The sequence below is a fragment of the Propithecus coquereli genome, unplaced genomic scaffold, assembly GCF_000956105.1.
Source record: "Propithecus coquereli isolate 6110/MARCELLA unplaced genomic scaffold, Pcoq_1.0 Scaffold9, whole genome shotgun sequence".
Taxonomy (NCBI): domain Eukaryota; kingdom Metazoa; phylum Chordata; class Mammalia; order Primates; family Indriidae; genus Propithecus; species Propithecus coquereli.
This window is the reverse complement of record NW_012155284.1, coordinates 4,852,150-4,865,777: the sequence shown is the minus strand read 5'-3', so window position 1 is coordinate 4,865,777 and position 13,628 is coordinate 4,852,150. Positions and strand designations below refer to the sequence as shown.

Below are 13,628 nucleotides of genomic sequence, written 5' to 3'. Positions count from 1 at the left end.
CAAAAAAAAAAAAAAAAAAAAGAATTACAAAACTGTGCTAAGTGTCTTTCTAAGTCTATCCTCCAAAAGGAAGATAGTTTTCATGTTATGTGTCTTTGAGAAATCCTTCTCCAGACACATGACATGAAAACAGAAGGTGGCCATTGCTTTCAGAAAAGCTTAAAAACAAAACAAAATGCCCCCCCCCACATACAAAACAAAACAAAAACTAAACTAGAAGTTCCAACATAAACAATGGCTACTCTATATTTCTATACTTATAAAACAATATATTAAAAAAAGACTGCTGTATTGCTGGGTACAAGATTTAACAGGTAAAATTTCATAGCGAATAAGCCAAAATTTATAGTTGACATATGACATTTTGGTGTTTTAGTAATTTCAATAGTTCTAAGGACCCATAAATAAAACAAAACAGCTTCTGTTAGAGAAAATCACCTAGCAAAGTAAAAGGAAATATTCAAATCAGAAAAAAATTAAAGTGGGAAAACTTAGAACCAAAACATTTATTTTCACTAAAAAGGCTTCTGTTCACTTTTTTTCCCTATTGAACACCATTAACTGATAGATAAGTTATATTTGCATGGTGGTACCCATATGAGGACCTTACATTCATTTTCTTATTTTATCACCACCCTATGTGAGATATTGTCATAAATTAAGAAATGAAAACATCAGACCTCTTGAGCAACTAACGTAAGGACCCTCTACTCCTAAAAAAAAAAGTACAAGGCAAATCTTGCACACGCAGTTTTCACTCTGTTACACTACAGTGAAGTTAGGCAACTTTGAACACAGTGATGGCAGATCAGTCTTCTAAAGTCAAGCACGATGTCCTTCTATAGCTATCATGGAATTTCAGTTCAATCCCTCCTTTTTTCCCTGCCACCCATTTCCAAACACATGAGGAATGTAAAGCCTATAAGAGAATGTTATAATTTGCCCAAGATTACCAAGCATAATAATGGCAGAGCTAGGTCTAAAACCCAAATCACCAGTAGCACTTTCTATATGGAGTTTCTTTTGCTCTTATGCTAATTAAAAAAAATTTTTTTAAAGGTCTAAAGCCTTCTCTTTGATTCAAAATTTATTTTCTATAATTGATAATTATATAAGAAAGGATAAACTAAATATGGTATATAGATATTTTTAATGGCAGAAGTATGACTGCCACAAGACGGTTTGCAATGAATTCCCTTAAACTCACAGAGAATTATGAAACAACTGCATGAATAAGAGATTATTATTTTTATATTCACTTTCATTTAAAGCCACTGGCATTCATAAAAATACAAAGATGGCAAACATATTAATCACATTTTCTGCTGCCTTTCAGGACAAATGACTTGGATCTCATGTTCCAGATCTTGGTGGTAAACACACTCCTGGTCGAAGAAACAGAAGCTGCATTTAGCCCCATGTTGGTTGTCTAGCAGCTCTTTATTAACTGGAAGCAGTCTCAGGGGACTGCTGTCAAAAGGGAATCTGTATATACTATCCAAACTTCCTCTCTTTCAATTAAAAAAATCCAATTCCACTGCTTTATAAGCTACTTCTTCCTGGAAATCCACTGAATTCAGTGAAATAAGATAAACTCTTAACCATCTCGTAAAAGGCATCTTTACAAATTACCAAGCTACTATAAAATATGGATCTACTCTGTGTATCTTTCAGGAAAGATCATATAAGTATAGTAAGTATAGTATGAAATGGAGGAAGAGGGCCTTAACCCAAACCAATTAACCAAATAAATATACCATCAGAAAAAAAGAGGGAGGGTGTATATATATGTTTAGGGGTTATTATTTCCAAAGAAAACAATGAATTGAAAATTATATATTTATACATATACAAGTTATCTTGTGTTAGTGAACCTACCTGTGTATATTGTCCTGGCCAGAAGGGACTGCACCTACATTGGCTACATTGACAATGTTCTGAAGGATCACAGAGGGAGTGAAATTCTGTGGTGCAGCAATGATTATAGTAGAAGTTTCATTCATTCCTGTTAGCTTTCCTGTAAAAGCAAAAGAAAGGCTCCCTTTTACCAATTTTTTTATGAAAATCACATTTAAACAATTTTAAGCTCATGGCCAAAATTTAAAAACTTTTTTCAACAAAAGAAATACCACTTTGGAATGTAATTTATAAGATAATTATTATAAAACTAAAACAAACTGCAACTATTTCAAAGATTTTTAAAAATCTTCATTGTACAGGAAATGTGTAAAAATCCAGTCAAAAATCACTTTTAATGAATCTAAGTTGAAGTATTACAGGATAAAAACTTAGAATCACAAATATGAAATTTCAATTCGGTCCCTTTAAAATATACTCAATCTGGGCTTAATGCAAACTATTAAGTTTTATTTCTTAAGCACATATAAATGTATTTATTAGTATTAGTTATATTTTTTCTATTCATTCAAAGATCTTTTATTGCCAAATGCTGCTTGAGAACAAATCAAAGCAATTCTGGAATAACTAGCAGCATTACCTGATGAATGGCCTCAGAATAACAGTTGAAGTTGTATCAACAATGACTGGAAGTCACTGAAAATGTACAAGTATCTAAGCTACGCCTGATGGTAACAGTATTTGCTTAGTGAATGGAACTATAATTGCTGACAGAAACACTAATTGAAACTTCTGAAGTAAAAAGTTTGAAAACAAAGGAAAAAATGTGAATGGAAAATCTTAAATCCCAGAGACATTTCAAATAATTTTAGAACAGAAACTAAGTTAAGCAAAAGTATGAACAAAAACCATACAGAGTTAATGCAAGGCATGCCATTAATATCATAATCTCATGTAAAAAAATTCAGTGAACAAATTCAATAACATAACAAACACTTGGAACAAATATTGAAATTTAGTACCCAGATTAAAAAACAAAATAATTACAATAAATTCCACCTATTTGGATCTGTGATATAAATCATGGACACCTAATGGTATTAAAGCCAGTAATCCTTTGAGATACTTGATATGTACACAGTAGTTTACTTATAAAATATAAGATTTATGAAATTTATGAAAATAGTAAAATTTGATTTCACATTTTCAAAAGACCCTGTACCTCCACGCCTATATATTTAATTTCGTTATTTATTGCAAATGAACCCTAATTTTTTTTTTTTTTTAAAGTTCCTATGATTAACACTATGAAGACACTAAAGCCTAACATTGCAAAAAGACTTAAGCCATCAGATAGAAAATAGAACTATCTAGCTTCTAACAAGGAGCAGTTTTTACTAACCACTTTCAAACTCGGGAACACTATGTTCTGTCTTAGACCGTTTAACTTCCATATTAGGCAAAAGCTTTAAAAACTACACAAGCAGTCAAACACTGCTTTTAAGTAGAGCACAGTGGCGGACATAACACTGCTGAGAGATGTGTGTACTCATTTAGGATTTAAACCTTCTCCATTAAGCTCTATTGAAGAGCAACTGCTGAATAAATGAATGCAACTATGTTTATGTTAAAAGCCTGTTTCCCGCAGCATGTAATTAAAGGAAATGTTGTACAAAGCCAGTACTTTTGTCAAGCTCCTGTAAATGGAAAGATGGATAGCACTCAGAGAAGTGAATGCATTGCTTCATATTTAACCTTAACACTCTTGTCATTAATGGTTTGTCTAACTTGTTCTATAAAAGACAAGGTACTGCTCCATTGAAGTAAAATTAAAAAAATCAACTAAACCATGCTTTTCAGAACAGAAGATTCATTATCGTCAGCTAATGTATTGGCATAAAGCAAAGTAACATCCTATCAAGTAAGGCACACATTCAATCTGCCTTCCCACCCCCCTTTATTTTTAACTCATGCTGTTTTATTGTTATAGGCAATTTGTACCACTCAGCATGACAGTGTAAACTGAATCAAGATTAATTTACATGCAAAAGAACACTTAGGAGAGCAGCATGGTAAGCAAATGTATTGTCTCGATTGCTGAGGTGGAAAAAGAACCTGGAAAGAAAAAAAGGTGCTCTAATTAAGGGGCATCAAATATGATTGCTTGTGGTAGTTAAGGGCCAGAAAATAGTAAATGTCTGACCATTTAAAGAATTAGCATCTTGCTAGCTAGGAACCCATAAGATGGATGCATAAATCATAATAAAATTAAGTAAACATTTTAGGTTTCTTAAATCAGAGATTTTTCTAAATGAAAATCTATCAGGTATTCTCAAATTAACAAGGAAAAAAATATGCCAAGGTATCATTAAAAGTTTCTCCTAAAAAAAAAAAAAAGACTAAAACACTGTATAGCCTGTTTATACATAATAAAAGTAAAATTACTGGGGAAATGTTTAAAAATTGCCAGACTAAAGAATTTGTGGCTTCATTAGAATTTATCTAAATTTTGGTGAGGGTGGCAGACAGCACTTTAGGCTAAGCAGCTGGAACTGCTAAAAGGCAAACCAAATAATATAAGAAAATAAAATTCAAAAAAAATTTTCCAAGTTTTAGATTTGCAATTTAATTCACAAGAAGAAAATGAGTAAGAGGAGGTAGCTTGGAATAAACACTTAGCTTAGGCTTCTTGAAATCAAAACTGTCTAAAGAAACATTACATTTTTTTAGTAAAAAAGAAAAATCCCATGTTATTTATAGTACTGACAGCATTTCACAGCTAATACATTAACTAACTTTGCAATACTCAAAACTCATAGCAATGAATAAATCATGCTTCTGTTGAAGGCTTATAATATGAATACTATAGATACCCTTCAATATACAGGATAAGCCAATCTTTCCTTTAATACTTTGACTACTGATCTTATAAACAAACATGTTTAGCCATGAAACCCTAAATGCAACAACCGAGAAAAAGTGATAGATCAGGCTGTATATTAGAAATAAAACTTTTTTGATTTAAAAAATATTAATCTAATATGTAATAATCTGTTAGAACCACTTTTATTTAATATTGTACACACTTTTCAATTATGTAGGTCTTTAGAATAAAAATAGAACCATACTCCCCATGTTTCTTATTTATAATTTTTTTAGTCAAATCCTAATTAATACATTTAAATGTACTTCTTGAGTCTTAAAATATATGCCATGTGAAATGAGATATTCATTATGTAAATTCATTTTATTCAAAGTAGAAAAATTGGTTAAAGCTAGTGTTTAACAGTATATACACACACACTTCTTAAATTTACTTGCATTTTACCTTTCAGAACTTCGCATTGATAAAATGTGAGGAAACTGATTTTTATTCTGTTTTAGGATTTTTCCGTTAGTCATTTTGAGGTATCTTTTGTGAAATAAGCTAAGCTCTTACTAGAGTAGTGTTACAAATACACGCGTAAAGTTGAGAATTGAGACCTCTATTACCAAACCTGCTGAAATCTATAACTAAAAAGATGCTATTGAAAAGACTCTTTAAACCTACGGTAAATTTGCTAGCATCAAGTCCCACATCAAAAAATGAATTCAGGAAGACAGAAAGAATGATACAGAAATGCCAAGAGACTTGCAAGGATTTACAAATACTTCATATAAACAAATTTTCAAATAGCTTTATTCAGAGTAGCCTTTCTGCTCTATTAAACATAGCAAACAGCTGCCAGATTTATTCAGACAAATAATCAACAACCATAGAAGTAAAATGGCAGAAGAAAAAGGAATTTTGGCAACAACTCCACAGAGGACCACAGCTATTCTCCAAGTGCACCTCTCTCATGCACTTACGGTTCTGTATGGCTAGTCAGCGAAAAATCCCTCAGTCACAGCAGAGCACAAAAAATTTGATCGAAATATCAAGTATTCTGAACAAAAGCTGAGGGAGAGAAAGGTATACGATGATCTGCTGCTTTAGATACACTTTAGCTATACTTTTCAAAAAAAAGAGACTATCCCCTTAACAATAAATGTGCCAAATCCTTATTCAGTCACTGTGTGCCACTCACCTTGGTTTGTTGAGCAGATGTAAAGCAGAGAGGCAGGCTTTAGCCAGCAAAGGGTAAGAATAGCAAATATAAGAATCAATTCAATTTGTCAATAGAAAAATAAAATCACAAAGATAATTTTCTTCTACAGCAATAATCACCTTCCAAGAAAAGCAAATGCAAAGATAGATTCAGTCATTCTTTTTAATCACTTAAAAATAAGGTCCAAGGAAAAAAGATTACTATTAGTTTACAGCCTTCTATGAGATGTTCTTTGTAGGATTCTTCTATAACAGGTCTTTTTGACATTGTGGATCACAAAGGCTTAGAGAAAAAAAAAATCTTCAGCACTACAATAATGGAGTGCCAGGAAGCATGCTCCTCTTCTTAGGTGAGGGTATTTGTGTGTGCCTAGTACCTTCTGGAAGCTTGATGGATATAATTCAATGACCTCAAAATGAAGGGATCTTGTTTGATAACACCGCCAGAGGAAAAAATAGCTTAGATTCACATAAAGTTTTAAAAATTGCTGACAATAGCATTTAAATATGCCCTGGTTTTATAAATGTTATCCTTACTTAAACATATAAAAGTAGACAGAGTTATTTCCCTTTACTCATATATAAAAAAAAAAACACCTCATTTTTATTAGAAGGTATGCTTGACTGTGGGCCAAGTATAGGATGTTCATACTTTCATTCTGTTGAAAATATTTTCTTTTTAGGTACATATTTTAAAATGTTTTGGCTTTGATATATTCTGACAATATAGCAGTTTTAAAATATAGAATTAGGTCAAACGAAAATAGAGGTATTATTTTAATGCTATAATTAGGACTTTATTTTGAAAGGTAAGGTACTCTAATGTGTGCAGGGAAAAATACATTAGTGGGACATGAAAAACAGTTCTATAATGAAAAAAATACAGAAACACAATATTTATAGTTGTAGGACATTGGTAAGTCCTCAATTCCTGGTGCTTTCACTAACACGAAACACATTAGTATATTATCAGGTTGACAAATCACAACTCTCAGAATTGCAAAGGTGATTATTTTAAAGACATATTAACCAATTCTCAAGTATGCCAGGAATGTAGACAAACATATTTTTAAGGTTATTTATAGGTACAAAGCATTAACAAAAATTGGAAGATTGTACACTGATGTCTGTTAATGGCTATGTGTATATGGTAAGTTATTTTAGAGACTGGACAGAAGAATTAGCACATATTATTTGGTAAGTAGATTTCTAGTAAATTATAGTAATTTCTCACCTTGCTCCTTCTTAAAATCTTTCTCCGACATGGCCACAGGTAAAAGCAGTTCTCCAACAGGTGGTTGAATATTAACATTGAAGCAATCATCCTTGGTACTGAAGAAAAAAACAATCCAAACTGACTAAATGTTTAATAAATAATCATTCTTAATACTATGCAGTTGAATAGAAGCAATTAAAGCATATGCCAGCCTATAAAGCATAAGCTCTTTTTGGCTTAAATAGTACAGCTAAATATTACAGCTGAATTTTTCTCAAACAACATTATTTATAGAAAAATACATCTGTTAATCAGAATTTTTGAAAACAAAACTGCACAGTTATAGTAAATTATATCATCTGACACAGAACTTTTAAAAATAGTAGCAAGGGTATATAATCACTACCACCAGAGGAACACTTGAGCTTGGAGACAAGTAATATTTTATCTTTACTTTGTACACTTGAACAAGTATAGAAGATGAAGTGCTTTAGTCTTATATGATTCAGATCCCTTTTTTTAAATATTAGTGTTTAATAAAGAATAAAATGGAGTGACCATACTGTGTTTAGATATGTGCTAATTAATATATATTAATATATAATAATATCTCATCTGCAAACTTGCTTTCTTTAAAAAAATCCTTATTGTCTAATAGTGTTATTCATTAACATTATTGATCAACATGTGATAAAAGTTACTATTTCAAATGGCAGGATATGAAGAATTTAAGAAAGCCAACCCTGTTTGGTCCAGTATCAGATACTGAGTACTGATACTGAGTACAGATACTGAGTACATTTACTTCACTTAAATCTCATGACATAACTATTGATACAAAATGACTAAAATGGCATTAAAATTTTTTTAAGTTGGACATTTAAAGTTAGGTTGATGAGTATATCAGTTAGGAGTGTGTTTGGCTGCAAATAAGCAGAAAATCCAACTAACAGTTTCTTAAGAAATAGGTGTTTATTGTTTAGAATATAAGAAGTCTTGGAGTTACCACTCAAAGGCTCACTAAGTGGCTTAAAGAAGCCTTTAGGGGTCCAGATTTCTCTAACTTTCCCACTCTGCCATCCTTAGTATGTTGGCTTTCATCCTCATGGTTGCCACATGGCTGCTGCATCTCCAGGTACCACTTTTACATTCCAACTGAAGGAACAGTGATGATGAAAGAGTGTTGAATAATTGAACCAACCAAATCTGTTTCTTTTTATCAGGAAAGGAAAACCTTTCCTGAAAGTCCCATAGAGGGACTTCTACTTTCATGTTAGAACTGGATCCCATGCCTCTGGGAAGGTGGCTAGAGCAATGGCGACTGTGGATAAGAAATACCAAACGTTAGGTTAAGATACAATTGAATTTATTCAAGTGTGGGGTAGGGACAATAATAAAATATGAAAAAAGAACACAAAAATCCACTTTTATTTTATGCTATTATGTATCATAATACAAGCTGCCTTATATTTTTTCACATGTGGATTGTCTAAGGCAAATCAATAAATCCAATTTATTAATTCAATAAAGATTTACTGAATATAAACTTGATCCTATGTACTGAGTATCTGGGGATTTAAAGCCAAATGATATTGGCCCTTGGAAATCACGTGTCTAGTGGGAGGGAAAGAAATTACATTTATGATGGAATGGTAGGCACGGCATTATATATGTGGAAAGCATTATAGTCCATGGGAGGGGGACTGATTCGTTCTGCAGGAGTGAGGTGAAGATAAGTTTATTTCCAAGAGGAGACAGAGGGCATTCTAGGCCTGTGTTTTGGGAATGATGAGCAGCCTGCTGTGTCAACAGATGAAGCCGGGGCACACTGTAAAGAATATCATCTATATTAAGGCCATTCACCCCAGTTCTCCCAGGATAGTCCCAGTTTATGGCTGTTGTCCTGGAATCCTGTCCAGTTAGTGCCTTCTTTCACTCTCTAAAGTGTCCTGATTTGTATGATTAAGGTATATCATTAGTTTATTCATATAACTAAGACAAAGGTGTTTCAATGTTTCTTGAAGCAATGAGAAAACACCAGAGACTTCTGACATAGGAAAGTAAATGACCCCATTTGTGTTTCAGAAACTCTGGTGGCAGTGTGTAAGGTGGAGTAGAGGAACAATGAAAGGCAGGTAGACCAGTTATGAGTCTAATTTAATAGTCTAAGCAGGGGTTTTTAGTATTTACTGTGTGTTTTCCTTTAGTAAATCCTAACAAGGATACTAAGTGGTAGCTGCTGTTACCCCAAATTTACTGATAAGAAAACTAAAGAGATGTTTAAATAATATGCCCAAGGTCACATTGCTAGTAAGTGGCAGCACTGGGATTTGAATCCAGGTGGATCTGACTCCAAAGTCCACATTTATTCCACTATATTATGTAGCTTCCCTAGGGTGGGTAGCACAGAATATTTTATGAACATTATAGAGTTAGAAGGGACAGACCTGTGATGGATGGGAGGAAGGAATTTTGTACCTTTTGATGTGAACAACTGGGTGTATGACAACATATTGAAGGATTTTGGGGGGATTAGACAAAATGATTTGGCTTTAACCATGTTAAATTTTGAGTACTGAGTTACCCAGGTAGAGAAATACAGCAGATCATTAGAAATAGAAATCAAGAATCAGGAGAGAGGACAGGGTAGTACACCTGAGTTTTAAAGTAGTAAGAATGGTATAGGGAAGAGCTAAAGCCTTACAAGAGGATAAAATCACACAGGATAAGAAGATACTGATAAAAAGGATGAGGTGCAAACCTGGGGAAGACCCGAATTTAAGTGAAAATGGAAGAAGAGCAATTTGCAGAAGAGATTAGGAAAGAGTGGTCAGGGAGAAGAGGTATACTGCAGGGAGGAAGTAAGATGAGGAACACAAAGAAGTGAGTATAACTGCTGACCTTAGGAAGGCAGCAAGTCAAAGGGTAAAGGGAAGACTGTCAGTGGAAGAAGGGACAGAAGCCACAGAAGCTTCATGAGGAGGAAGAGGCAAAAGAAGAATGTTTAAAGAAACCTAAGCATGTTTAAAGGCTGGAGGGAAAGAGCCAGTGAAGAGGAGGAAACAAATGAGGTCTTAGGAGAGGTAAAAGAGTTTGGGATTAAGAGCACAAGAGCTAGGTGGACAGGTTAGCCCTAGAATGGAGTAGGTACTTTTTCAGAAACAGCAGAGAAGGAGTGGTTTAAGACAGAGAGAAGTATCGAGGGTAGGATACTTGAGAAATACATTAAGAGAAATACATAAAGGTCGATGAAAGAGTGTATGAATATGTATACGCATATATATATTCATATATATATGAACCACATATATAAATTATAAACTAATTGAGTGTGAAATATAAAATTTTAGCTTTAAATCACTGGATACAAAGCTTCCCAAAGTAAGAGGCACAAGGCAAAACATTAAGGTATAGGCAAAAACCCTACTAATTATTTTTTTCTCGTCCCTTTTTAAGTTCTGTTTTTGTCTGTTTAGTACATACATGTAGCACAGTGAGACATAAACATAATACATATATATATACACATATAAATATTAATAATTTAGAAATAAACTTACACATATAGGGAATACATAGTCAAAATATTTTTACTAATAGAGGTGCATAATTTTAAAAAGTTAGGGACCATTGGGTTAAGTTATATGTACTACATTATTTTTAACTACTTGTTTTTTTCTTTTTAATAAAAACCCCTCTCCTTCCCAACGCTCCTGAAGGACACCACAAACTTCCTTGATTAAAAGGGTGGGGAGTGCAGAGAGAGAAGGGGAAGGAGATTTGCCTTCTAAGGTGCAGAAGAGAGTTTACGTGGGTAAGCAGCAAGTTTAACTTTGGTGGGAAAAAGTTGATCCTGAAATGTCCCCACTAGCAACAAGCAATGTGTTAGAGAATAATATATATCAGCAGTTCCCAACCTTTTTGGCACCAGGGACTGGTTTCATGGAAGACAATTTTTCCACAGATGGGGGGAGATGGTTTCAGGATGATTCAAGTGCACTACATTTATTGTGCAGTCAAACCTCTCTGTAGTTTATCATTATTAATGATAATGCTATTGATATTAATGATATCACTAGTGATAATCTGTATTTGCAGCCGCTCCCCAGTGCTACCATCACCACCTCAGCTGCACCTCAGAGCATAAGGCATTAGATTCTCATAAGAAGCACGCAACCTAGATCCCTCACATGTGCCGTTTACAATAGGGTTCGCACTCCTATGAGGATCTAATGCTGCTGCTGATCTGACCAGAGGCAGAGCTCAGGCAGTGATGCAAGCAGTGGGGAGTGGCTGTAAATACAGATGAAGCTCTACTGTTTGCCTACCGCTCACCTCCTGTCTGTGGCCCGGGGCCTAACAGGCCACAGACCAGTACCAGTCCATGGCCCAGGGCTTGGGGACTGCAGATATTTATGATTCAGCTTGACTGGTTATCTTTTTGCTTTTGTTGCTTTTGGTTCATGCATGTTTTATTTTCTGTAGTTGGTGAAATGGTTAACATGTAATGATGTATGAAAAACCAAGGATTTACGTGTATCCCAAATGGGTCTACTGAGGCAAATGTAATGAAATTAGAATGCTGCTGGGGAAGACACTGCTCATAGCTTACTCAGTATCTATTTTCTTTCTTCTTTCTTGATGCAATCCTGGTTTTGTTCAGGTAGACAATGTGCCCAAGTGAAGCATATTTCTTAGCCCCTCTTGTAGCTAGGAGCATTCAAGTGATCCAGATATGACCAATGAATTGTAAACAGAAATTCATTGCGGATTTCTGGGAAAGTTTTGCTTTTCTGACATACACATGGTTCCTTCCTCTGCGTTACTTCTTTCCTTTTTTTGCCTGGAATGCAGATAGAAGCCTGGAAGTGGAGCAGCCACCTTGTGAGCATGAGGATGACTAGCACACGCTAATACTCTGTGAAGCTATTAAACCAGCTCTGAACTGCTGACCTCTATACTTCTTGTTCTAGGAGAATGATAAATCCCTATTTGATTACAGTTGGGTTTCTGTTAATACAAAATCAATATAACTACTATATAACATATTTTAGAAGCCAGTCCTAACTTCTAAGCAAGGTATGGCTTATAAAGGAGTTAAGAAAGAATGTTTCCTCTTTATTTTGGGGAAACTTTTATGTGGGTATTCTAGGATGTCCTCCAGTTCACTATGCACCTCCCTTTCTATCATTTTGCCTTCTTATGTGTTTGCTTCTCTCTCCTTATGGCTTTCTTTCCTTTTTCTTCACATTTCTTTTGGTTAAACATGGGAGAAATAGGTATCTCCATTTTTATGCATAGATATCTCAAAATGGATAGGGAATGGTGAAAATGATTGATGATAGACATAAATTTATCAGAATTAACAGTTACCAGATCAATGAAGTATTGTTATTAGGGCAGCTCTAAAGAGCCTAGCTACATAGGATCAGATGGCATAATAGTTTAATGTAAGACAAGATTCTACTTGCTATATATTTAACTGTAATAACTGTATATACTTGTCCTACATATAAATGCATTTCACAGACTCATTAATAGGATCCAAACTGGTAAATTTTCTAGGTAAGAGAAACAGGCAAGCAGCCTAACTATTTGGAGATTCAAGTTTCCTCATCTATGAAGTGAGAACAATGACACTTACCTTGCAGGCTAATTTTCACTATTATGTGAAATAAAATACCCAGTATAATGTATGGTAGGTACTCAAAACCTACATACATAATAGGAATGTATCATCATTTAAGCATTCATCTATTATCATTTCTAATTTTTCCACATTAAAAGCGATGCTTATTTAATATCCTTGGCTAGATTTCTTTATAAGCACAAATACTTCTCTAAGCTTGATCCCCTCAAATGAAATTACTAAATCGAAAAGTATTTAGCATTTTGATAGATACTGCCAATTTAAAGTCCCACAAACTGTATACAAGAGTATGTGTTTTTCTCCACCTTCCTTGTCAATACCAGATATTAAAATTGTTTTAAAATTTTGCCAATCTGATGGGTGAAATGTTTAAATTTTTATTTCTCTGAATAGTAGTGACACTGAATACCTTTTTATGTTTATTGGCCATTTGCATTTATTTTCTTGTAAACTGCCTATTCTTAGCCTTTTCCCCACTTTTCTATTGGGTTCCTTTTCATCGATTGTCAGAGTCCCCTATACATTCTGGTTGTTAAACTTTTGTCCACTAAATATGCTGCAACGCTTTCTATCCTGGTATGATATGGGACCTACTTTTTCTTTTTTTGCAGAGAAGTTTTAAATTTTTAATAGAACTTTTCAGTTACTTTCCTTTATATCTTTCTGGGTACTGTGTCTTGCTTAAGACTTTTGTCCCCAGGCTGGGCATGGTGGCTCATGCCTATAATCCTAGTACTCTGGAAGGCCGAACTGGGAGGACCAATTGCTTGAGGTCAGGACCAGCCTGAGCAAGAGCGAGACCCGATCTCTATTAAAAA

At 34.0% G+C, this 13,628-nt stretch overlaps 1 protein-coding gene across 1 annotated transcript in view; it reads right to left on the bottom strand.

Moving 5' to 3' along the window:
* Positions 1 to 13,628, bottom strand: part of AP3B1 (adaptor-related protein complex 3, beta 1 subunit) — a 271,170-nt gene that overhangs the window by 10,448 nt on the left and 247,094 nt on the right. The window contains exons 24-25 of the mRNA XM_012664483.1: positions 7,179 to 7,276; positions 1,879 to 2,017 (exon numbers count right to left, since the gene is read on the bottom strand). Of these exons, the coding sequence (XP_012519937.1) occupies positions 1,879 to 2,017; positions 7,179 to 7,276 (237 nt within the window). The remainder of the gene's footprint in view (positions 1 to 1,878; positions 2,018 to 7,178; positions 7,277 to 13,628) is intronic.